Source organism: Gymnoscopelus braueri, assembly GCF_963280865.1.
Source record: "Gymnoscopelus braueri genome assembly, chromosome: 24".
NCBI classification, from domain to species: Eukaryota; Metazoa; Chordata; class Actinopteri; order Myctophiformes; family Myctophidae; genus Gymnoscopelus; species Gymnoscopelus braueri.
The window spans coordinates 6,435,681-6,461,673 of record NC_137626.1 but is presented as its reverse complement, the minus strand read 5'-3'; the positions used below and the strand labels follow the sequence as shown (position 1 = coordinate 6,461,673).

General features: G+C 47.7%; 1 protein-coding gene across 1 annotated transcript; it reads left to right on the top strand.

Annotated features, from left to right (window-relative positions):
• Positions 1-1,427: 1,427 nt before the first annotated feature.
• mxra5a (matrix-remodelling associated 5a) lies at positions 1,428-25,779 on the top strand. The gene is made up of 12 exons (XM_080422019.1): positions 1,428-1,626; positions 3,207-3,406; positions 4,952-5,081; positions 7,404-7,645; positions 8,868-9,022; positions 9,911-13,999; positions 16,646-17,019; positions 18,903-19,225; positions 20,026-20,271; positions 21,005-21,352; positions 22,429-22,729; positions 24,348-25,779. The coding sequence occupies exons 2-12, from the start codon at positions 3,216-3,218 to the stop codon at positions 25,668-25,670; spliced, it is 7,722 nt and encodes a 2,573-aa protein (XP_080278145.1). The 5' UTR covers positions 1,428-1,626; positions 3,207-3,215; the 3' UTR covers positions 25,671-25,779.
• Positions 25,780-25,993: the final 214 nt, after the last annotated feature.

Below are 25,993 nucleotides of genomic sequence, written 5' to 3'. Positions count from 1 at the left end.
AGAGTAGATAAATGCACACTGAGGAGCATTTTACTGCGTTCAGTTTAATATAGATGTTGTTCCGCCGATGTATTTATTGGCCAACGCTTGACCTTGAGGCAGCAGTTATTATTATTATGAGCCTTTGCGGCGAGCGAGGCTTTTTCTGGTGCTCTTTCAATATTATGACTCACCAAATATCTCCCACTGAAGGAGCTCACTGGCAGTGCTGGATAGTAACTGAGTATATTTACTTAGTTTTGTTTTTACTTTACTGGAGTATTTCCAGTTTTCAATACTTTTACTTCTACTCCACTATATTTCAGAGGCAAATATTGTAGCCTTCTTCTTACTCCACACAATTATTTGAATACTTTAGATACTAGCTACTTTGCAGATTTTGTATTTGTTATTCCAAAAAATACATTAACCACTGCAGCCCTATATAGGCCTATATTTCGGCTATTTGAAAATAGCAGATCGGATGCGACGTGTTGTGAGCTTGTAGATCTGCTATTTTCAAAAGATTTCTGTACGTTTTTGAAAACTTGAAATGGGACATTTCTGCATAATGCATACTTTTACTGTTGGTACTTTGAGTACACATTGATGCCAGTTGTACTTTTACTTAAGTAAAGAAAAAAAGCAAAAAAAGCACAGGAAAGTACAGTTCAATACAAGGTCTGCTAAGCGGATTTTAAAACCCAAGAAAGCCTATGGCTTGTTTCCATTGGTGTCCTTTGTACTCAATTCATCGAACATTGTGGTATACTGATACTTTGACTCAAGTAAAACATGTGAGTATACTTCTTCCATCACTGCTCACTGGGTATATCATTGTTTTTCCCTCCCACCCTGTAACTCTGTGCTGTCCTGTCATTGCTTCCCAGCACTTTGTGTGGCCCCTCCTGTTGCTCCAGTCTCCACACACACACTCTGAGTCTGCATACTCCAGAACTTCTCTCTCTCTCTCTCTCTCTCTCTCTCTCTCTCTCTCTCTCTCTCTCTCTCTCTCTCTCTCTCTCTCTCTCTCTCTCTCACACACACACACACACCCCGCTCCTGTTGTGGAATCTACAGCGCACACACACTCAGCACACACCACCAGAACTTCTCACACACACACACACACACACACACACACACACACACACACACACACACACACACTGAGACTGAGTCTGCATACACCATAACTTCTCTCACACACGCACACGCACACACACACTCCTGTGGTGGAATCTAACAGCTCACACACACAGAGACAGATGCAGAAGAAAGCCGGCTCTTTTTTTTCTAATCATCCTGCAGGCTGCAGCCAAAACGCAGAGACTGTTTCTTTTTTCCTTCTTCTTTTTTTAACGGAACCAAACTTGTTTTCTATGGAGTTTATTAAAGTGGAATCGGTTAGAGCTTTATGATGGTTTTGAGCTTTGGACGGGGTTTTCTGTAGGCTGAAGAAGAAGAAGAGGAAGAAGAGGAAGAAAAGCAGAAACAAATTTTGTTTTCTTTCCTCCCGGACAAAAAGTGTATTTTCCTTTTGGAGATCCAGCTATGCGTCTTAACGGTTCAGGTCACCAAGGTCACGTTCTGACTGGATATGAGGAGCTCTGACTGACTGACTGACTGATCTGTCAAGGGTTCCAGGTAAAGACGAGTTAAGTTTATCTTATGATGAGGATTCAAATACAACTTTAACCCATAAAGACCAGGAAAGCAACTGTCATTTTAGATTTTAACCACTGTAACCATTATCTTATACTTTGGCTATTCAACAATAGCAGATCTACCAGCTTGTAGATCTGCTATTATTTTTATTTATTTTTAAATCATGACAATTTGTGAAAATCTTTGAATATATATTTTTTTTAAATCAAATCTTTGCTTCTGGGGTATTCTACAAATGTCTTCTAAATCAATTTTTTGTCTTGTTGTGTTTTTTTTTTTTAGTGGTTCTCAAACTCTTTCATGTCAAGGACCCCCAAAATGATATCTAGGCTATTTGGCAGCGGACCCCCCCATCTCAAAGTATGTTGTTCCAGGGACCCCCCAGAAGCAAAGATTTTAGTTAAAAAAAACGTTTGCTTACAAAAATATATATATTCAATGATTTGCAAATTTTTTCACGATTTTTCAAAAATAGCAGATCTACAAGCACCTTTTGAATTGCCAAAGAAATCTAAAGTGACACAGATGCGTTCCGGGATTGAATGGGTTAAATGCCAATTACGTAATATGCGCAAGAAGTTCATTCATTGGAGTCATGAGAGAACTCACATTCTCTGTCATATTTTTTAGCAAGTTCAGCAATAAAGGAGTTTTCATTTTTATTTTTCTCCAAATCTAATTTCTCCACAATAAGCTATCCATGCCAGTAGGCTATAGTAGCCTATATTATTACTTATTAAAAAGCAGCTATTGCCTATTTTGCTCATATATCCATTTGTTACTCTTAGAGTGTACAAATGGGACCAAGTAAGGGTCAATTTGGTCCCATTTGTACACTTTTGGTTAAATTAACACTCTGAATGGTATAGTGATATATGGATAACTTGATGAAGTGTAGTGATGTGAATTCATTCCAGTGGTGTAAAGTAACTAAGTACATACTCAAGTACTGTACTTAAGTACAATTTTGAGGTATTTTTTTTTTACTTTAGTGGAGTATTTCCAATTTCCAATACTTTTGACTTCTACTCCACTCCACCTCCAAAGCAAATATTGTACTTTTACTCCACTACAACTATTTGAAAACCTCAGTTACTAGTTACCTTTAGTGATGTGTTTTTTTGTATTTCTTTGGCTATTCAAAAATAGCAGATATACAAGCTCATAGCTCAAGCTCATATGAGCTTGTATATCTGCTATTTGTTTTTGAAAAATCGTGAACATTTGTGCAAATCTTTGAATATATACTGTATATATTTTTGTTTTTTAAAGTGACATTTTTCAATTCAAATCTTTGCTTCTGGGGATTCTACAAATGTAGAATATGTCTTGGGAAAAAACCTATGTTGCTATAATATCAGTGGTTCTCAAACCTTTTCATGTCAAGGACCACACATGTTCCCGTTCCCCCCCCCCCCCCCCCCAAAATAGCAGATCTACAAGCTCATAGCGCTTGTAGATCTGCTATTTTTGAACAGCCAAAGAAAAAATAAAATGACACAGATGCTTTCCAGGTTTGAATGGGTTCAACTTATGTGTACATTCTCTGTCACCTGCAGCGTGTGAAGATGTGTCGCCCCACAGCAGTGACGGTGTGGGTGTGGGTGGTGGTGGTGATGATGGTGGGTGGTGTTGGGGGTGCCCCCTCCTGCCCCCGCTCCTGCTCTTGCCCCCAGCCCACCGAGCTCCACTGCACCTTCCGCTCCCTCCTCTCCATCCCCTCCGGCATCTCCAAACACGTGGAGCGGATCAACCTGGGGTTAGTATAATAGTGCTGCTGGGCTGATGATGACGGTGGCTTTTATTCAGCCATACATACTGTACATACATGTGGTAGACCAGTGGTTCTCAACCTGTGGGTCGGGACCCCCAGGGGGGTCCCCACGTTATTTATTTTTTTGGAGGGGGGTCCCCAGATGACAGTAAAGTTACAGTTTAAGGACTTTTAAGATAATTTGTAATACCTTAAAAACACAATTGGCCAAATTGTCAAATAATATAAGGAAGAGGCAAACAAATTGAAAATAGCCGATCTACAAGCTCACAACACCTCTCGTTGAGAGCTTGTAGATCAGCTATTTTCACACTATTTATCTGCCTCAATTCCTACAATTCCAAGTGCTTGTCAGGGTGGGGTGGGGGGTCCCCAGTTCAAATATGATTATTTTGGGGGGTCATAGTCTGAAAAGGTTGAGAACCACGTGATGTAGACAATCATGTCATTACACTCACATTTAAAGCTGCAATCCGTAACTTATTTTAAAGTGCTTACGTGACATTTTATGGTTAAAAAAAAGGTTAGTTAAAAAGTCAAATCTTGTTAGTTCGGTAAACAGGGGCCGATCCCCATCTCTCCATCTCCTTAATAACCCGAAAATAAACTTTCAAGTGGGTTGCCAATTTCAGCCATTTCATCAGGAGAGAGAGTAGTCTACCTATTTATCAGCTTAAATGTGATAGTGTTCCAGTTCCAATTTTGTCTGCTCACTTTGTGTCATTACTTTCAATTTTAACTTTTGTTCCTCCTGTATCCTGTATGAGTTCTCTCTCCTTATTGGATAAAATTGGTGTCCCCACCGATAATGCAGTTTATGTTATAAAGAGCCGGAGAGGCAGGGAGATCTGTACAAACACTAGCCCATAGCAATGACTGTGAGAATATAGAGCTATTTAACACTAATACAAAACGTACCTGTATTGTAATTGTAATAGAGTACAGAAGTCCTGACGTCACTCGTTCATCCCCTGGGTCGCGGAAGTAATTTAATTCACAATAACATTGGGTCATGGTAGAATCGTCTCATAAGAATTGTGGTCCAAAAATAAACAAACTGTCTCGGCGATATTGTCAGGGAGGAGGCTCTGTATCGTTTATCATAGTCAGTCACTTATATTTGATACAGTCTGTTTCTGGCGAAAATTTAACTAATTTGGCGGAAGTAACATTAGCGTTTTCTCACCGTCAGTTGATGCTTTATATCCATGTGAGTCAAACCGCCGGGGTCATTTGTTTATTTTTGCAACACACAGTTCTTATTTGATGCGATATTAAACACGTCTATGGGTATTCAAAATGGGGGAAAAAAACATGACCCAGGTAGGATGCGTAAATTATGTCAGACTTCGGTGCTCTAATAGCAGATGTGAAGTCCATATACCAGCTCTGACAGTGTGATAATAAACTGATTCTGGATTCCAAGATGTGATGTTGGATCAGGTTCCTCCAGTTCCGAATCCCAACCCTACCTAAAAGATTGATGGTTTGTGTGATGTGTTGTGTTGTTTGTGTTGCTTTGTGTTCCAGGTTCAACGCCATCCACACGTTGACAGAGAAATCTCTGGCTGGTTTGAGTCGACTGGAGCTGCTGATGATCCATGGGAACAACATCCATGACCTTCCCCACAGAGCTTTCACTGACCTCACCTCCCTACAGGTGACCTGAACACTGCACACCAATGACCTGAACACACTGTCACACTGCACACCAATGACCTGAACACACTGTCACACTGCACACCAATGACCTGAACACACTGTCACACTGCACACCAATGACCTGAACACACTGTCACAATGCACACCAATGACCTGAACACACTGTCACACTGCACACCAATGACCTGAACACACTGTCACACTGCCAATGACCTGAACACACTGTCACACTGCCAATGACCTGAACACACTGTCACACTGCCAATGACCTGAACACACTGTCACACTGCCAATGACCTGCCCCACAGAGCTTTCACTGACCTCACCTCCCTGCAGGTATGAGGAATGACTGAACAGCAATAACAGCACTGATTTCAGAAGTCAAATAAATCCCACCGATCAGAATGAATTAGCACAAGGTGTTGTCCTGTGGAGAGAGAGGCTCTGTGATTCAACACAAGCCAACAAGATACCCAATCACAGATCTAGTGTAAGACAGAAGATAATGATATGAATGAATAGATTCATTACAGATGAATGAATGAATGGATGAATGAATGGATGGATGGATGGATGAATCAGTCAACCAATACATATTAAATAATCTTCATCAATGGTAGTAAAACTGGTTGTAAAACAAGCAGGCAGTGCTTTAGTTTAGACAGTACCGGATTTCATCCAGAAAAGACACATTTCACATTCACATTATGTTTCCATACATTTAGATGAATGACTAGCCTGACAGGCTACTCTACTGTATCCTTCACAGAAGTCACAATAATAACATACCATGTCACACAGTAAACAGTGTAAAAGTGGACCCCGGTGGGCCAGTTTTTTTTTTTGCAGTGGCGGGCCTTGTCATGAAAGACAACAACAACCCCCCCAATCTACATACCAGTGTGCCGTAAATTCTTTAGAGATAACATTTTGTAACTACTGTATGAGAGTGTACACATGTAACCAAATGGGCACTTGCCGGTCCCTTTCATTACATCTGTACACTCTCAGAGTTAAAGGTGGTGAAGGTGATATATTTTGGGTAAAACTAAAAAGTAGTATTGCTATATAGAGTGTTTGTTCAGTAACAGGCGTCTCCCAGCTCTTGAGCAAACAGAACATACATTTTCAGGTCGGGATACAAATTTCATCCAATCCTGTCCGCTCATTTACGTGTCCAATTCATTCAATGTAACATGTTTATCCTGTTTGGATAAAATTGATATCCCATCTTGAAAAAGTATTTTTCCTGTTAGTTTAACTAAAGCAGGCTTAAACAAATTATACGTAGCCTGCGAGTTAGTTCTGGCAGCATACACTCGAGAGGTTACATGCATTGCTCATTCTATGTGGCTGTTTACAGCGTCATGCAAGATCCTTACGTCATACACTGACGTGGCAATCAGCTGTCCAATTGGGCGGGTATTTAAGTTCTCTTGAATCGGGCATTCCATCCGGTTGTGTCTTCTAGCTTGTTGTCATGCGGCGTTTGCTCCCACCACCACCCCAGCACCACCAGTGGGCTCTGCTATTGGTCTGTTCCCCATGGGGGGTTGTTATGTTATGGTATATCTATCTCCCTGCTCTTAATGGTTATTGATGGCTGTATGATTGTGCTGAGCAGGGAGAAAAAATATAGCAGAGCCTGAACGCCAAGATAAAATATTACATCCACACTTGTATTCTCATTCTATTATATTGCTTAAATATATTCGGTCTATAATATTGGTTCAATCTATTCGTATATCTGACAGAACTGCTATTTTTGTACATTTATGAAAAATCTTGAAAGAACTATTGGCTTTGAAGGCATTTGTAGAATCGGCCTCCGGTCTTAAAGGAGTAGTTCACCCCAAAATAATCTTATTTTCTATCAATTGCACACCCCATGAGGCCTCGAATTCATGGAATTTGTTTTGTTTTTGTCGCATTCCAAAGCCAATAATTTGATGACCGGCGCTCTCTCCGGTAGGAGACTCAAAGAGACTCCTTTGAGTCTCCTACCGGATACATTAGCATCTTTCCGCCGGTCATCAAATTATTAGCTCAAGAATGCGACAAAAACTAAAACATCTCCATGAATTCAAGGCTTCATGGGGTGTGTAATTGACGGAAAATAAGTCATTTTTTGGGGTGAACTACTCCTTTAATGGGTTAATGGGTTAACGATCAGTAATTTCACTCTCTCTCTCTATCTCTCTGTGTGTGTGTGTGTGTGTGTGTGTGTGTGTGTGTGTGTGTGTGTGTGTGTGTGTGTGTGTGTGTGTGTGTGTGTGTGTGTGTGTGTGTGTGTGTGTGACTGACGGGCGAGTGTGTTCAGATGCTGAAGATGAGCTACAACAAGCTGGTGGAGCTGGACCGGGACACGCTGCACGGCCTGTGGTCCCTGGCCCGCCTCCACCTGGACCACAACCGCCTGGAGTTCATCCACCCGGACAGCCTCCAGGGCCTGACCGCCCTGCGCCTGCTGCAGCTGGAGGGCAACCGGCTGCAGCGGCTGCACCCCGCCACCTTCTCCACCTTCACCCTGATGGGGGGCCACCTCCACGCCTCCACCCTCAGGTAGGAGGGGCTGTGTCACCATTACTTAAAGACGGGGTGCCGTGATTTTCAGAAATTGTTAAAATTATGTGTTTATGTGGACACGCCTCCAGTTCATTAAGTATACCTGGTTCTCACCTTAGCACCTCCTCCACCACCTTAGCACCACCCACCTGTCCTAGGCCCTCCTACTCCTCCTCATGCCCACACCTGTTGTGTTATGATAATGAGGGGGAGGGTATGTTTTTACTGTGTCACTAAAACGCTGTTTTTCTATTGGCACGTTTGACCCTCAAGGCTTTAGCCTCCAGGTAGAAACTCAAAATAGTCAGAGAAGACATAAAACACCATAAAAACACCAGGGGCTTAATTAAGTTCTATCAACCTCATAGACACATGAAAAACTGAAAAAGTGCAAAACCATGGCACCACCTCTTAAAACGTTAGCCTCGTAGCATTATTGCCTACGTCACTTTTTGGTCAAATTGACATTTCTGCCTAATTCTGCTCTCATACAACTAAAACAAGCATTCTGATAGGCTGAGGACGTAGGCAATACGTCAGAGTGAAGCAGCAGCAGTGTTAGCAGAGTAGAGTTATAGGCAGGAATAAATAAAGGCAGATAAACAAGACGTGGGCAAAACAAATAGAAAATTGTCAAATGGATGACTTTGGCAGATCTGAAAACCTTTCAAATATGACTTAGACGTTTATGCGGCTAACGAAAAGTTGATGATTCATTGTCATACAAATAACTTGCGATTAACAATAAAATTGTGTTTTTGGCATATTTGAACATTATGAATACAAATAAAATCTGTTTGGCCTTTTAGGATTCATAATACAAAATTGCACAGGGCAGATATGACAAATAGCTTAAATATGCAAAGAAATGACATATTTGATAATTGTATACGTTTAAAAAAGGGAAAAATAACGGAAATAGCTGATCTACACGCTTATCCTGTCACGAATGTGTCTTGTAGATCTGCTATTTATGTAATTTGGGGGAAAAAGGAAACGGTTTAGCCTGGCATGGCGAGACTAATATGACTTTGTGGATATTAGTCTGGATTCTCTGTATGGAACGTGCATTTCCAAGGGGCAGGGAAAACAATGCCTCTAAACCCGCCCCATATTTGCAATGGCAGATTCGTCTGGTTTCCAGGCTAGAAACGGTTATCTAGAATAATTGCGAACAGGCGATGATGTAATAACTGTGACAGGCCTCCTCCACCCTCAGGCACCTGCACCTGTCCGACAACGGGCTGACCACGCTGGACCCGGCGCTGCTGGCCGCCATGCCGCGGCTGGAGAACCTGTACCTCCACGGGAACCCGTGGACCTGCGACTGCCGCATGCGCTGGTTCCACCACTGGCAGAGCGTGGTGTCTCCGGGTGAGCTGCTGGTGCAGAGCATGAAAAATGATATATATATTTTAGCAGTGGTGGAAGAAGCATTCAGATATTTTACTTATGTAAAAGTAGCAATACCACAATGTAAAAATACTCTGTTAAGTAAAAGGCCTGTGTTCAAAATGTTACTTGAGTAAAAGTACAACAAAAACAAGCTCACAACACGTCGCGATACAACGCGTTGTGAGCTTGTAGATCGGCTATTTTCAAATAGCCTATACAGTAGGTATAAAATAAGGCTAAAGTGGCTATAATGTAATAATTTATATCTGCAAAGTAACTAGTAACTAAAGTTTTTAAATAATTGTAGTAAAAGTACAATATTTGCGTAAAAGTACTGAAAATTGGAAATACTCCAGTAAAGTAAAAGTAGCTCAAAATTGTACTTAAGTACAGTACTTGAGTAAATGTACTTAGTTACTTTACACCACTGTATTTTAGTGGTAGTGATAATTAATAGAGAGGCAGGCAGACAGACAGAATACAGACAGACCGTTATTGAATTCACAAGGGATTGCCATACAGTAATACATGTACATGTAACATACTGTACATGTAATAATAGTACACTTTTGTATAGCATAATCCATACTTGTGGCTCATGGTGCTCTACAATATTTTTCATACAGTATGCACCCTCAAACAATCACAATGAATTAATAGTATGTGCTTTTCAACATTTTACATAGTCTTGTGTGATACAAACGGAAAGCAGAGATTTGTGCAGAGTTTTCCTTCTTCATTCTTCATTCTTCATTCTTCATCAGTCATTCATGCAAGCATTTACAGGTGACTGCTCATTATTGTCATATTTGTGCCCATACTATAAATAATAACAGTCGTGCTCCTGTGTTGTTTTTCCCCCACCAGGTGTGCTGAAGTGTAAGAAGGACCGGGCCTACCCTGGAGGTCAGCTGTGTCCGCTGTGCTCCTCGCCCAGACACCTCCGCGAGAAGGAGCTCCAGGCCGTGGAGGAGAGCATGGTCTGCAGCGGTCCCGTCATCATGAGGTCGTCGCGTCAGCAGGCCGGACCCCCGGGAGATGACGCCGCTGCCGACGACACCGAAGTTATGGCCGCGGAGGAGTTCAGGGAGCCGCTGGGCAACGTCTCCCTGGGCCTGTCCGACGAACACGGGAACCAAGTGGACCTGACGTGCACCGTGGGCGAACCCCGGGAGAACCTCGCCCAGGTGGACTGGGAGCAGGTGGACCCGCTGCGGCTCTCCGCCAACGTCAGCCTGTCGGTGGACCTGGACTGCCCCGTGGACCGGGACAGCTACGAGCTGCTCTGGAGGCTCATCGCGTACTACAGCGACGTGCCCGCCCACCTGCGGCGGGACGGCGCCGTGCCGACGAGCGGCGGCGGCGGCGGCGTCAGGTACAGGCAGGACGTGGAGAGGGACGCTCTGTACTACACGGGCGTCCGGGTCAACATGGCCGCCGTGCCGGCGTGGCTCATGCAGGAGTCCGTGGACCTGCAGCTCGACAGGCCGCAGTCCACGGGGAAGAGCGCCAAGCTGATCCTCCGCACCCGCTTCTCGCAGACCGTCGAGGCCGAGCTGGCGCGGAGGCAGCGGCGGTCGTGGGTCGCGATCGAGTCCACGAACGCCACGCGGACGGCGCTGAGCGCCGTAGTGGGCAGCGCCGGCCAAATGGACTGTAAAGTGCGGAGTTCCGAGCCGGTGGTTATTCGGTGGATGTTGCCAGATGGCACCCGGGTGTGGGCGCCGTCCAGCAGCCCAGACAACAGGGTGTCTGTGTCCGGCGAAGGACAGCTGGCCATCTCGTCGGTCAGCCACTCGGACGCAGGCGTGTACTACTGCATCGCCACGGTGCACGGAGACATGTCCGTGCTCCCGTTCCGTTTGACGGTGGAGGAATCCTCCAGCTCGCCGCCAGGGGAGGAGAGCTCCCCTCCGCCCGTCCAGGGCTTCGTGGGAGAGTACGTCACGCTGCCGTGCGTGGCGTCTGGCTCGCCGGACGCCGACATTAACTGGGTGCTCCCGGGCAGCGACGTGGTAAGTTTCAGGGCCAACTCCTCCAGAGCGGTGGTCTTTTCCAACGGCACTCTGCGGATCGCGCAGAGTCAGCTGTCCGACAACGGCTATTACAAATGCGTGGCCATCAACCAGCACGGCGTGGACACGCTGGCTACCAAAGTCACGCTGAGCAGGCGAGCGGGGGCGGCGAGGCCGTTGAGGAAGTTCCCGGCGAGACCTCAGTCGGCCGCGGGCGTCAACACCAAAGTCAAAGTCCCCACACGGGATGCGGAGGAGGAGGCGTCCGGCGACGAAGACGCCTCCGAGGAGGCGGAGGCTCCCGCAGATAAGCAGAGAGGGGGGAGTCAGAGCGCCGGCGGCGGCGTGAGGGGCAGCCACCCGTCGAGGACCATGTGGCGGAGACCGGCCGCGCCGCGCAGGCCCGCGGCTCCGAACGCCAACGACCGGAGAAACGCCGTCGTCGAGACCAGGAGAAGGATTAGCATGTCGAACAACAAAATAGACCCGGCGAAGTGGGCCGACATTTTGGCAAAGATCAGAGACAAAACCGCTCAGAGCAACGCCACGGCGAGTCCGACCACCACGGAGAGGAGGGAGGATGAAGGAACGGGGCGCCGGGCGCCGTCGAGGAACAACGTGGAGGGGTCGTCGGAGGTCGACAACTCGGAGGCGGACACCACTGCACCGCCCGCCACGACCGAACGCCACAACGAGGCCAGCACCGCACAAGGCGCACGCCTGACACCTAACGACCCCGACGCCCGTCGCCGCACCCACAGCAGGAAACAACAACCTCAGAGTGCACGTTTCACGCCCGACACGCGTCGCAAAACAGCGGACGCCCGTGACTCAACCGTGAGCACTGCCACTCCCCTCCCGAGCCCCACATCTGTCCCCCAGAGGGCTGTCACTAACTGGCAGGCGAGCGCGTTCAGCACGAGCAGCAGCAGCACTGTGCATGACAGCTCTGTACAACAGCATCAACACACTGTTACAACCGCCGATGCAGTCACAACAACATCCGACAGCTCTCACACATCCGAGCGCCCGGAGAGCTCTGTCAGCAGCTCCAGCGAACACAGAGAAGTCTCTGTGCTCCGCGGGAGTCGACTTAACCCTCCGCTGACCACAGACGAGCCCGCGGCAACGAATGAGAATGACAAATATGTTACCGAGACCGAGGCCGCGTTGGCCCCACGTGCTGAGCCGGAGGACACCGGACGCGACGACAGGAAGTCTCAAGCGCTGTTGACGACAGTCTCTCCCACAACTATGCCCGCTCGCAGGCTGAGCGGTAAAAAGGGGAACAGGGGACGGGGGCCCGCTCGGCTCCGACCCCCGAACTCCAGACGGAGGGGGAACGGGGGAGGCAGGAGGAAGCAGAGGCCCGACAGGAGGAAGCAGAGGCCGGATCGGCCCGGCCGGCTCACCACCACACCTGCGGAGGCTCCCCTAGCAACTGCCGAGGCCACGGCTCCCACGCGGCTAAAAATAGAACGGTGGGGAAATGCCAAATCCACGACGGCCAACGTCAACAGCGCTGTTCCATTCACCGGCGGCCAAGCCACGTCATCAGGCTCGCTGAGTCACAAAGCGAGCGCAGTCTCCGGGCACGACGACAGGGCAGCCGCCCAGCCCCCCACCCCCCCACCAGCCTCTCTCCCCCTGACAAAGCACAGCCTTCTGTCTCCGGCCAAACCGCTTCTCCGAAGCACGTCAGCCGCGCCGTTGTTTCCGACGACCTCTCCAGGAACGGGCGCCTCGGAGATAGGCACGAGCTTGGGCGTTCCCACGCCGGCCACTCGCCGGAGTTTTACGAGCGCCCCTCTTCCGCCCGTTAAACCCTTAGAAGAGACACAAAGGGGAAGCGTTACGGGAGACCTTGGACCCGTGCCACGCTCTGACGAGTCGGCTGAGCGCGCTCGGGTTCCGGTGCGAGTGCAACCAGATGTGGGGCAGAGCTACTCTCCCACTGAAGCGGCTGAAAAGGTGCCTTTCAAAGAGATCAATGTGCGGTTATTCCCCTCAGCTGCTCCCTCTGTCCAGCGTGAAATCAACCGTCCCTCCGGCACAAACTCTGTGAGCGACTGGATAATAACAACAATAACAGCAGCAATAGGTGGCCTGCATGAGGAGGAGGATGCTTTGGAAACCACAAAGAGGCCTGTGGTTTCTAAAAGCTCTCCACCGAGGTTGGGTGACGGGAGAACAGCTCACGGTCCCTCAGTCGGAGACGAGCTTTTCAAAGAAGCTGCCCCGACGTCAGGAACTTCTGCCGCCGGCGTTTTAAGGCATTTTATGTCGACGACACCTGCCACGGCGAAGTCGTCTCCTCTGCTCCCATCCGGGGGGAGGAGGCCGCCGCTTGCCACGGTGCCTGACGCCACCACCGCCGGAGGCCCAACAGGGTCCGGTACCGTGACCCGCGAGGGTCCCAAGTTCAACCAAATCCCAGATAGCCACAGCGAGAGAGCCCGACGCCCAGAGCAGGGAATACCCCTCCCTCCAGGCGGGGATCCCCTCATTGTTATCAGCAGCCGTCCAGGGCCGGACCGCGCGCGACCTGCGACGCACTCAGACGGACAAAATATAGTCGTAGTCCATAGTACGGCAAAGCCTTCCGCCCCGAAATCGACCAGCGCACAGGCTGTCAAACAGACGACCACTGTTCGCCCCTCACCCGCAGACACGTCACGGCCCCCCGCGCGGTCCGACGCGTCCAGGTCACCCACAGAGACATCGCGGTCCACTGTGCGGTCCGACGCATCCAGATCACCCACTCAGAGTGTGTCGAGTGGTCACCATGTTCCCGGGACGGCCTCCACATCGAGGGGGAGGCCGCGGATAACGAACGCCAACGGACGCACCGTCACCGTAAACGCAGAGGCGGACGCCCAGCTGCCCTGCGAGGCCGTGGGGGAACCCATGCCCTTCCTCTCCTGGACCAAAGTCTCCACCGGTATGTATGAATGAACCTCCTGTTCAGTTGTATACACTTTCAGAGACAAAGTACTTTTTTATGTACTAATAACTGATTAATATTAACATTAATACAGTGGTTTTCATGTCAAGGACCTCCAAAATGATATGTATTTGGCCGCGGACCCCCGTCTCAAAATATTTTGTTCCAGGGACCCCCAGAAGCAAAGATTTGAGCTACAAATGTACGCTATAAAAAATATATATTCAATGGTTTGCACAAAATAATGTTTTTCAAAAATAGCAGATCTACAAGCTCACTCGGTGCCACGGTATGAGCTTGTATATCTGCTATTTTTTTATAGCCAAAGTATAAAAGGTTAGGCTATTTGAAAATAGCCGATCTACAAGCTCACAACGCGTCGCATTGCGACACGTTGTGAGCTTGTAGATCTGCTATTTTCCAACATCTTAGTACTTTTACTTTTGGTACATTTTTTGTACTTTCACCGAAGTAATTTTTTTTCCCGGACTTAGTACTTCTACATTGCAGTATTGCTACCTTTACTTAAGTAAAACATTTGAGTACTTTTTCCACCACTGCTTCTAACTCAGTAGTTCTCTTTCAAGATTTTTCTAAAATGTCCAAAAAATAGCAGATGTATAAGATTTCCCGGTTTTAAGGGGTTAAAACTGTCGTTATTTGCTATTGTGCGCCAACCTCGCTGAGAAAGATGTCTCAGGGTGGTCTCACAAACATGGCAATAAAATCATGCTGATCATCGTATTTTGTAAATGCAGGCAACTTAACAGCAGCTTAAATGGTTTCTAATTTCACACAGTCAAACAAAAATAGCACTAATGCAGTCTTCCTAGTGTCTAATATTGAAAATATAATGTGTTTGTGATCCTTGTACTGTAGCTCATGACCCTGATAGCTAATAGAAAAGATTCATCCCTCTGAAGATATATATTGTAGAACTATAAACTATGAACCATTGCTTTATTTCAGAGAATTTCAGCTGATCAGTGTTTGAAGTTGGTCCCTGGGCGGCTAGAATGCATTACATCAATAGCAAGAGGCAATAATAATAACTCTTATGCAGTGGTGGAAAAAGTATCAATACTTTTTTGTAAAAGTATCAATACTGCAATGTAGAAGTACTCTGTTACAAGAAAAAATGTGATACATTGTGAGCTTGTAGATCGGCTATTTTCAAATGGCCAAAAGGCTGAAGTTGTTAATGTATGTTTTGTAATAATAATCAAAATCTACAAAGTAACTAGTAACTAAAGTTTTCAAATAAACTTTGTGGAGTAAAGGTATCATATTTGGATCTGAGATGTAGTGGAGTACAAGTAAAAGTATTGGAAATAGAAATTTCTCAAGTAAACAAAATAACTCAAAACTGTACTTAAGTACAGTACATAAGTAAATGTACTTAGTTACTTGCCACCACTGCTATAATGTCATGAATATTGTCTTTCTCCATAGAGATATATTTTACACATGAAATCGTCTCGGAATAACACCCTCGAAAAATAACGTGGGACCCCCTGAGAGCTTGCAACCGTCAGGCTGAGAACCGCGTTTATGATGATGAAGTTTGTGTTATTAAAGCATAAATGATAGGGAGAGGAACACATTGTTGGAGAGATGCAGACCACGGTGAGGTATGACAGGAAAGCACTCACTCGGGTATACAGGAATGATGCAAGAAGGTTTGATTTAATTGAAAACTGCCAACATTTCATCAAGTCTCCTTCAGGGTATGAAAAAAGACTGTCAAACCACGTTGGTATTACTTTTTATTAAATTAAACTGTCTCGCACGTTGGCTATGAGTGTGTGCCTGCTTTCCTTCAATTAACTATTTTAATTAAAGCAACTTTTCGTCATCCTAATAAAGAACTAGACCATACCCGTCGGGGGATATGAGCACCCAAATCAGACAGTGAGTAAACAACAGGCTAAAATCGTATACTGAAATTTAAAAATAATAATAAGAAGAAGAAGAAAACGAATGAAAAATGTCTAAACAGCTAACCGGGGCACCCCGGTTAGCTGTTGGTGCTTATAGCACCAACAGCTAACCACATACTGTGGGGACTCCGCGTGGCCTCCAGATCCCATAGGCTGGGGGGCCGTAACCATGACGACATTCCCATCGGCCGAGCTCCCAATGTCCGCTGTTTACAGCAAAACGCAAATAAACATGTTAAATTGCGGCGAAGAAAAAAAGGGGGCTTCCTCACGGTGTGCATATGCTAATGATCAATGGCCATGTGCAAGTACAGAGCAATTGCTTAAAGGGGAATACCACTCATTTTCAACATTGAACTATGTCTTCTACTACTTTTGGCTCCGCCCCCTCAGCCAAAAGTACACCCTGCGTATGTCACTGATCACATGACCTCAATCAATTATCCAGTTCTAGGCAACATAGAAGGGGGGGGACTTTTTTTCTTATTTCCACACAACAGCTCTAAGGTGTATTAAAGACATAGTTCAATGTTGAAAATGAGTGGTATTCCCCTTTAAGCCACTGAGGAGAACCAAGCAAGAGCCAAGCATGATGACTGACTGATGACCGACATTCCTAAAATTATAAAGGATCATTCCAGTTTTTTCCCTCTTCCACATTTTCTGTAATGTTCTCTCAAATCTTATGTTCATATACCTTCAGGTGCGAGCGTCGCCCAGAACACCCGCGTCCAGCGCTTCGAGGTCCACGCCAACGGCACGCTGGTCATCCGGACCGCCCAGCCGGCGGACCGGGGCCAGTACCTGTGCATGGTCCAGAACCAGTACGGCACCGACAAGGCGCTGGTCACGCTGGCCGTCCTGGCCCAGCACCCGCGGGTGCTCCAGCCGCGGCACCGCGACGCCACCGTGCCCCTGGGGGGCGCCGTGGATCTGGAGTGCACCGTCACGGGGCACCCCGCCCCCCGGGTCACGTGGGTGCTCCCCGACCGCGTCCACCTGTCCGTCAGCCCGCCCGTCATCCCACCGCACCAGCGGGTGGCGCTGTTCAACAACGGCACCCTCCGAATCAGCCAGGTAAATTAAGAGTTTAGAATTTTTTTTAATACAATTGAATTTTAATTTTCTTTTAAATTGTTTTCAATTTCATTTTGGCTTTAAAACATTTTCTTTTTTTTAACAATTTTAGTTTTAGGAGGGTCGGCTAGTTTATTTAACATTTTTGAAAAGGTAAATTTTTAGCTTTAGTTTTATTATTAATGTAAATGCTGTATTTGTCTGGAGTGATATTCAAAAAGTTCAGAAAAATAGTGAAAATTGTCAAACTACAAGCTCACAACGCGACTGGCTATTTTCGCATTTTTTTAAAGATTCTTTTAAATATTTGAAAATATTAGGTTCAATAAATATTGACAAAGGCTAGGACATTGTCCTGATCCATCAGTTTGTTTGGTAAACACACAATACAGTGTCAGTTAGTTGTGTTTTTATTTTGTGAAGCCTGATTTAAATTTTTATATCAATTAAAGCGGCACTATGTAACTTTCCTACACGGCTAGAACCCGGTTTCCTACGCAAGTGCTGAAATGTTTTACCATTGAGCTAATAGAGCATGCCTGCTTGCTCGGGGGATACATTGTATCTGAAATTTCGTGTCAGATCCTGTGTCTAGGTGAGACATGACCTTTGACGCGATCTAAATGTCTCAATAGAAGAGCAGAGAGACAAAATACAACCACCCCAATTGAATAAGTTATGCAAGGGATAATGCAGGTGGTCATTATTGGAATTTGAAGTCCGACAGGGTGATTATGCAGCGAGGCGGAGCCGAGGTGCATAACCACCCTGAAGGGCTTTAAATTTAAATAATGACCACCTCCCCATGCATTATCCCGCTTATTACACGGCTACTTAATAAATACATAAATACATTTACCCAAAAGTGACAACAAAACGAAGTATTTCCTTGCTTACAGCAATGAAAGTATTCCATAAGTATTGGGCTGGGCGGACAAGTTCGCCTAGGAAAACAAATGACAGTATTCCACAAGGTAACCGGAAAACTCGCCCCAAAACACACTCGCCTCCCATTCTATATACCGCCGATTTGCCTGTAATACCGCCGGATTTCCCCCGGAGCGACTGTGTTTTGGGGCGAGCGTTTTGGTATTCCCCCGTTGTTGTGCCACGATAAACAAGGAAGTGCAGTGGATCAAATAGAATCACTATTCGGTTATTGCATCGTCTATTTCTCACTTCAAATGTTTTCAAAAACATTCTTGAGAGCAACGTTTAGTTGTAAATTACATTGTTTGTTTGTTTACATGGCTGTCATGTTGGATAAAGCATAAAACAAAGCAGCGCAGGTTGGCACGAGCAGGTGCTCTGAGTCTCTGATTACACAGCGGTCCGTTATAGAGCTCATCGGTCATTATCCAGAAATAATGGCCGATGACTGACCAATCAGAATCGAGCATTCAACCAAGCCGTGTAATAAATTGTATTAACTCATTCACTGCCAGAACTTTTTTATTTTTGCGTTTGACAAACTGCCAGAGATTTTTCATAGAAAAAGAAAGTACTCAGGAGCCAAGATACAAAATGTTTAAGTTTTAAGTTAACAAGGAAGTGGATTGGAGTCTAGATCTTCAACAAATCATACCTCCTTGGTCTTTAGGTTAAAAATTAAATAAATAAATAAGAAAAAAAAAAAGAAAAAAAAAATTCAAAAAATTGTTTTAGTCGTTCTTGGCAGTGGGGGCTTAAAGGACAAAAGTCGTTTTAGTCGTTCTAGGCAGTGAATGAGTTAACATACAGATTGGACAAAATTAAATTTTATTCATGAAAAAAAAGTTACATAGTGCAGCTTTAACTGAAATGTTTTGTTTTAGTTTCAATTCTAGTTTTATTTATTTTTGACATTTTAGTCAAACTATAACAACCTTGCGGATCGCCCACAGGCCAGCTACGCCGACAGAGGGGTGTACAAGTGCATCGGGAGCAGCCCGGTGGGCGCCGACACCGCCTCGGTCCGCCTCCACGTCACGCTGCTGCCGCCGGTGATCCAGCAGGCGCAGCACGACAACGCCACCCTCCCCGAGGGCGGCGCGGCCTACCTCCACTGCACCGCCAAGGGCACCCCCGCGCCCGCCATCCGCTGGACCACGCCCGACGGGGTCCAGCTGGCGCCCTCGCAGTTCGCCGGCGGCGGACGCAACAACGTGCTGGTGTTCCCCAACGGGACGCTCTACGTGCGGGGTCTGACGGCGGCCAGCGCCGGCAGGTACGGTAATCGTTATTGTCGTTTTTCGTGATAAAACTGCGAGACTCACTCCCAGTATTCCACCGTAATCTGAAGACTGACCTCTTAACTCATTCACTGCCAGAGTTAAAACATCGTCTACCGTCCCCTTGCCAGTGAAAACGGCGATTTTACTGTACCTGAAAAATCATGGAATATTCTCCGTGAGGACGGAGGTCATGGAGTGAGGACGGAGGTCACGGAGAATATTCCATGATTTTTCAGGCTCATTACACGCACGGGGGTGTCGTAGTAGTGAATGAGTTAACAAACTTTACCATCCAGATTGGACAAAATTACATTTTGTTCATTAAAAATAGTTATATAGAGAGGCTTTAAAAGGATCCCTGGCTAATAAGACATATAGTTCACCCCAAAAATAACTTTTTTTTCTAGCAATTACACACCCCATGGAGACTTGAATTCATGGAGATTTATTTTGTTTTTGTCCCATTCCTAAGCCAATAATTCGATGACCGGTGGAGACTCTGGTAGGAGACTCTAAGTGTCTACTTCCTACCGGAGACATTAGCATCTTTCCACCGGTAATAAAATTATTGGCTTAGGAATGCGACAAAAACAAAAAAATCTCCATGAATTCAAGGCTTCATGGGGTGTGTAATTGATAGAAATGTTTTGGGTGAACTATCCCTTTAAGGCATATGAGGCTTATTTGACAGGGATCCTTTTAAGCATTATTTAGATTATCGTGATGATATAGATAATCACAATTATTTTTGCCAGAATAATGGTGAGGTGTAATTGTCATGTCGTCCCTATAGATATGAGTGCACGGCCAGCAACTCGCTGGCCTCCAGCAGGCGGACGGTGACGCTGACCGTAGTGAAGGGCCCCTCGCCCCCCGCCTCCGCCTCCTCCACCAAGGCCCGGATCGTGTCGTCGTCCCCCCACAGGACAGACGTGATGTACGGGGGCACGGTGCAGCTGGACTGCCTGGCTACGGGGCAGCCGGAGCCCAGGATCATCTGGAGGACGCCCTCCAAGAAACTGGTCGACTCGCAGTACAGGTGATGACAGGCAGTTTTTAGCCTCCCTTTTCTCCCCAATTTAGTCGTTATTCCAATTAACTCCTCCCCCCACACACACATTTCTGTGTGTTGTCACTGCTGTTGTATCCTATACTGACTCACCTGCCAGTGAGGAGCCTCCACCGGGAGGACATAGGCGGCACCTGTCAGCATTTTGAATTTTGATTTTTTTTTACATAAAAAAATCTTCTCTTCTAGTGGGGTCGTTGGCACAAAACATTTTCAGATGTGGGGGGGGGGGGAGGGGGTCCGCAGCCAAATGTATATCATTCTGGGCGGTCCTTGGATACAAAAAGGTTTGAGAACTGCTGATTTTAGACGCCATTTTGTAGAATCGGCCTCATAGGTCATAATGGGTTATTTACTATTTGACTGACAGAAAAAAAACATCGTTTGATAAGCCACTGCCAGCGATTTTTCGTTTTCCTTACCTTTTCAACTAGTCACAGAATATTTATCTCCAGTATGATCGATCCCCCGATCGTAGCTAAACACGAAAGGTTTATCTCTGCTTCCGCGAAAAAAAATAGATTCATCGCTTGTTATAGGCCGTTGAATATAGCACGTCTCGTCAAAAATGCAGGGGAAATCCAGGGACTGAGAATGAAATGGTCACTCATGTCTCAGCGAACAGCGCCATCTAGCGTAAAAAACAATCTCGTCATTGGCAGTCAAAGAGCTAAAACAACTTGTTTCCTCTTCTCTCTCAAAGTTTCGACCCCAGGATCAAGGTGTTCGCCAACGGCACGCTGACCGTGCGCTCCGTGACCGAGGCGGACGGCGGCGACTACCTGTGCGTGGCGCGCAACAAGATGGGCGACGACTACGTGCTGCTGAGGGCCGGCGTGCTGACGCGGGCGGCCAGGATCGAGCGCAAGCGGCTGCAGTCCCCCTCCGGCCAGCAGGAGGTGGTGGCGTACGGCGGCGACCTCAAGGTGGACTGCGTGGCCTCCGGTCTCCCCGACCCCGAGATCAGCTGGGCCCTGCCGGACGGAACCATGGTCAACTCGGTCAAGCAGTGGGCCGAGGAGGCTAGGTCCGGCCCTGGACGCAGCCGCAGGTACCGTATTGTACTGTACTGTCCTGCAGTACTGCAAGCGATTTTCTTACCCTTTCAAGTAGTCACAGAATGTTTAGCTCCAGTATGATCGATCCCCTGATGGTTACTAATCACTAGGCCTGACCTCGACTAAGTCGACTAGTCGACTGGTTAGTCGCGGGGGTGCGAGTCGACTAAGTGTCTCTTAGTCGACTCTAGTTTTTTTTTTTTTTTTTAAGGGCCAAAAATGTTTTAAATTGTTTTTTGGCCAAGTCTACACCTGCAACCACACGTAACTTCCACTTTATTCTTCTTATTCCTCGTCTTTGTATTGGTATTGTTTGTGTTGGAGCGCCTCAGTGCGGCTGCAGAGTTCATGTGCAACCTCTTCCAGAGAGAGATAGAGACACTAGAAACTCTGCTGGAGACAAAACAAACTGTGTAGACTTGGCCCTTTGAAATAAAATGTATTTTGGCACAAAAAAAAAAAAAAAAAATATACATATATTTTTTATTTTTTTATTAGTCGACTGCCAGTCGACTATTGGCAATTAGTCGCCAATTAGAGTCGACTAAACAAATCCTTAGTCGGGGACAGGCCTACTAATCACAGAGGGTTTCACTGTGCTTGTCCGTGAAAGAAAAAAAATATGTCATTGCGATTCCCGTTCGCCTGTCATACCCAGTTGAAAATAGCATGTTTCGCTCGAAAATACATAGTAAAACACAGGAGCAGAGATTCCGAATATTTCCCTAATATTTTAACAGGGAAGTGAATGGGAGCAGTACATCTTTGGATCGCGTTATCTGCTGGTTCTTTGTTCTTCTTTTTTTTTAAGAGATGTCAAAAGACGTCATTGGCGCTGTGGGCACTCGATTTACAGCCTTTTATGATGTACTAAATGTAATAAACACCTTTTTTTTTGTTGCGGTTTTCAAATATTTTTTTTACACAAATTTTCTTTGACTATTGATTGAGAAGGCATTTGTAGAATCGGCCTCAGGTCTGAATGGGTTAATAGAAATGTCACCATACTGTTGATTGGACTGTTTGAAGATCCTTGTCGATGTACTTTAACGATGTCCCTGTCCATCAGGTACGTGGTGTTCGACAACGGGACGCTGTTCTTCAATGACGTGGGCATGCGGGAGGAGGGCGACTACACCTGCTACGCCCAGAACCAGCTCGGCAAGGACGAGATGAAGGTCAGGGTGAAGGTCAAGGTCGCGGCCGAGCCGCCGCGCATCCGCGGCGACAAATCCCCGAAGGTCGTCAGGGTCCCGTACGGCGAGACGGCGACGCTGGACTGCGGCGCCGAGGGCGAGCCGGCGCCCGTCGTCTCCTGGACGTCCCCCACCAACCGGGCCATCCCGCCCGCCGCCTCCGACAAGTACCAGGTAGTGTTGATTTCGTCGACTAAAACTATGACGAAAAATGTTCATCGACTGCCTTTTTTCACTGAAGAAAACTAAATAAAAACTAAGCTATGATGACTAAAACTATGACTAAATAAATTGACAATTTTGTCAACAAATAAAAACTAGACTAAAATGTTTGGGAGGGACGAGTGGAGAAGAGATCCAGTAGAACTAAGACACGTCATCATGGGTGCGTGCGGGTGTCACAGACCGAAAATAGCTGATCTACAAGCTCACAACGCGCGTTGTGAGCTTGTAGATCTGCTATTTTCGGCATGCAGCTAAGGGCTCGTACACACTGCAGGAGATTTGGTCCGAGATTGCTGTCGCCGACATTTTTTGGCGCTCGCCGACAAAACCTCCCGATCTGACGCAGATCGGCCTTTGATCTGCGAGATAATGCTCGCTCTGTGTGAAAGGTTCCGCGAGACGATGTGGCCGCGATTATCCGCTCTGCGACGGCTTTCCGACCGTTTTCAGATAACTACCATGTTAGATATTCAGCTCTGTCCCAGACAGGAGATCGGACAGTATCATACATTATGAAAGGGTCTGCGAGGAGATCCACGCTACAGCCAATGAGAGCACATTACAGCCACCGTGGCCAGGGGAGCGTCGCTGGATCTGACCACAACAAACAGTCCCTACCGCAATATTACCGTCCAGTCCTGTATTAAGTTACAGTCGCAGCTATTTTCAAATAAAAATCTTGAGAACATTTTGGAATATTTTCCAAATCCACACAAATCTTGTATGGGGGTCTATGATGGCACAACATATTTACAGAAGGGGGGTCTGCGGACAAATACATATTATGTGTTGTTTAAACCACTGGTTTAAACAACATTAGGAAACAAGGCCAAATAAGCAACTACACAAATAAGCCCAAAAAATGCACCCCGCAACAACCAATATTTAAAGCAACTCTACAGAAAAACAAGCCCAAAGTCGCTTATAATAAGCGGACATGGCAACGCTGTCACTGACGGCTTCTGCGCACTTGACGTGCGAGAGAGAGAGAGAGAGAGAGAGGGAGAGAGAGAGGGAGAGAGAGAGAGAAAGAGCGAGAGAGGGGGGAGAGGGAGAGGGAGAGGGAGAGAGGCATATCACGGGATACGTCGATTAAAATGAATTGGAATAAACTCAAATGTATGTATTGGGTCTGACTCTGGAGATAGCATTCTAGTGAACAATCCTACAGTGTGTCAGCCCTTGTCGGGGATCAATCCTGTTGTGAAGACCACAACGATATTATGACAGCCGATTTCAAGAAATAAACTCCTGCAGTGTGTTATGCTTAACGATCAGATGACCCCCCGACCACTTTAAGGTCTTGCAGTCTGTACCTGCCTTAAGGTGAAAATCTGCCATTTCGATAGCATCAAGGCACCGGCAAAAAATAATTTTAGTCGACTAAATCAACTGTAGATTTAGTCGACTAAAACTAGACTAACAGTAAAACATTTCAGATGACTAAAATATTATAAAAACTAAACAGCATTTTATTCAAAAGACTATGACTAAAACTAAATCAACATTTGCTGTCAAAATCAACACTAACACACACATATATGGATACACACTTTCATCTTTTTAGGTCCTCTCCTCCGGGACGCTGGTGGTTCATAAGGCCCAGCGCTTCGACGGAGGGAACTACACCTGCTCCGCCCGCAACGCCGCGGGAACGGACCGCAGGGTCATCACGGTGGAGGTCCTGGTGACTCCGCCCACCATCAGCGGCGCCGAAGGCGCCGCCGCCACTGACGGCATCAGGGTGAACGCGGTCAGAGACCAGCGGCTAGCGGTGGACTGCGAGGCGACGGGGAGCCCCGTCCCGCGCCTCATGTGGGTCCTGCCGGAGAACGTCATCCTGCCGGCGCCGTACTACGGCAGCCGGATGACGGTGCACCGCAACGGCACCCTGGACATACGCGCGCCCAAGGTCACCGACTCGGGCCGGCTGGCGTGCATCGCCCGCAACGAGGGCGGGGAGGCCCGGCTGACGGTGCACCTGGACGTGAGGGAGGCCGTGGAGCGGCCGCAGGTGGCCCGCGGGGGGGCGCCCGCAGGGGACATCAGCCTGCCCCTGACCGTGGGCAACGCCATGACTCTGAACTGCACCTTCGAGGGCGGCGCGCTGCGCCACGTCACCTGGCTGCTGCCCAACGGCACCCCCCTGCTGAGCGGCGTTCGCTTCTCCAAGTTCTTCCACCGGCCCTCGGACGGCTCCCTGGTCATCGCCAACCCCTCGGTGGCGGAGAGCGGCGTGTACCGATGCCTGGGGCGCGGCGCCGCGGGGCTGCTGGAGCGCGCCGTCACGCTGTCCCCCGGGAGGAAGCCGCACATCAGCAACAGGTACAACTCCCCCGTCAGCGTCATGACCGGCGACGACCTCCTGCTCCACTGCGTGTCCGGCGACGGCGGCCATCCGCTCCGGCTGACCTGGACGCTGCCCAGCGGCGTGGTCCTCGGCCGGCCGCAGAGGGCGGGCCGCTACGCCGTGCTGGCCAACGGCACGCTGTCCGTGCGGCAGGCGTCCGTGTACGACCGCGGCTCCTACGTGTGCCGGGCGGCCAACGAGTACGGCGGCGCCCTGCTCTCCGCCGCCGTGGCCGTGCTCGCCTTCCCGCCCCGCATCACCAGCGGGCCGCCCGCCGTGGTGTACGCCCGGAGGGGCGTGGCCGTGCAGCTGAACTGCGTGGCCACGGGGACGCCGCGGGCCGAGGTGGCGTGGGAGACGCCCGACCGGGCGCGGCTGGCCGTCAGCGGGCAGCCGCGCCTCTTCGGGAACAAGTACCTGCACCCGCAGGGGTCGCTGGTCATCCAGAACCCCACGCAGCGCGACGCCGGCCTGTACCGCTGCACGGCCAGGAACGCCGTGGGCGTGGACTCCAAGTCGACGTACCTCAACGTTTTCTGAGGGCTTCGAAACTGTTCGCCGCTTCCACTCGTCACCGCCACACGCCGGAAGGAACTGACTGACACGTTGAATGCAGCTGCCGGTCTTAAAGGAGAGATCCAGACCAAAATACATGATTGTATCTGCCTATAATCAGTCACCAACATACCTGATGCAGTTGACTTTTTTCATAGAAGCCCCTGTCCTCCATTCTGCAGAACCCTCCCACAGCTAGAATGGAGCCTACAGCATTGGGCTAATTCGGCTATTTTCGTCGCTCCAAACTCCAAGCGAGAATCTCGCGAGAGTTCACGCATCAGAGCCGCTCTGTAGGAACGGCAGCT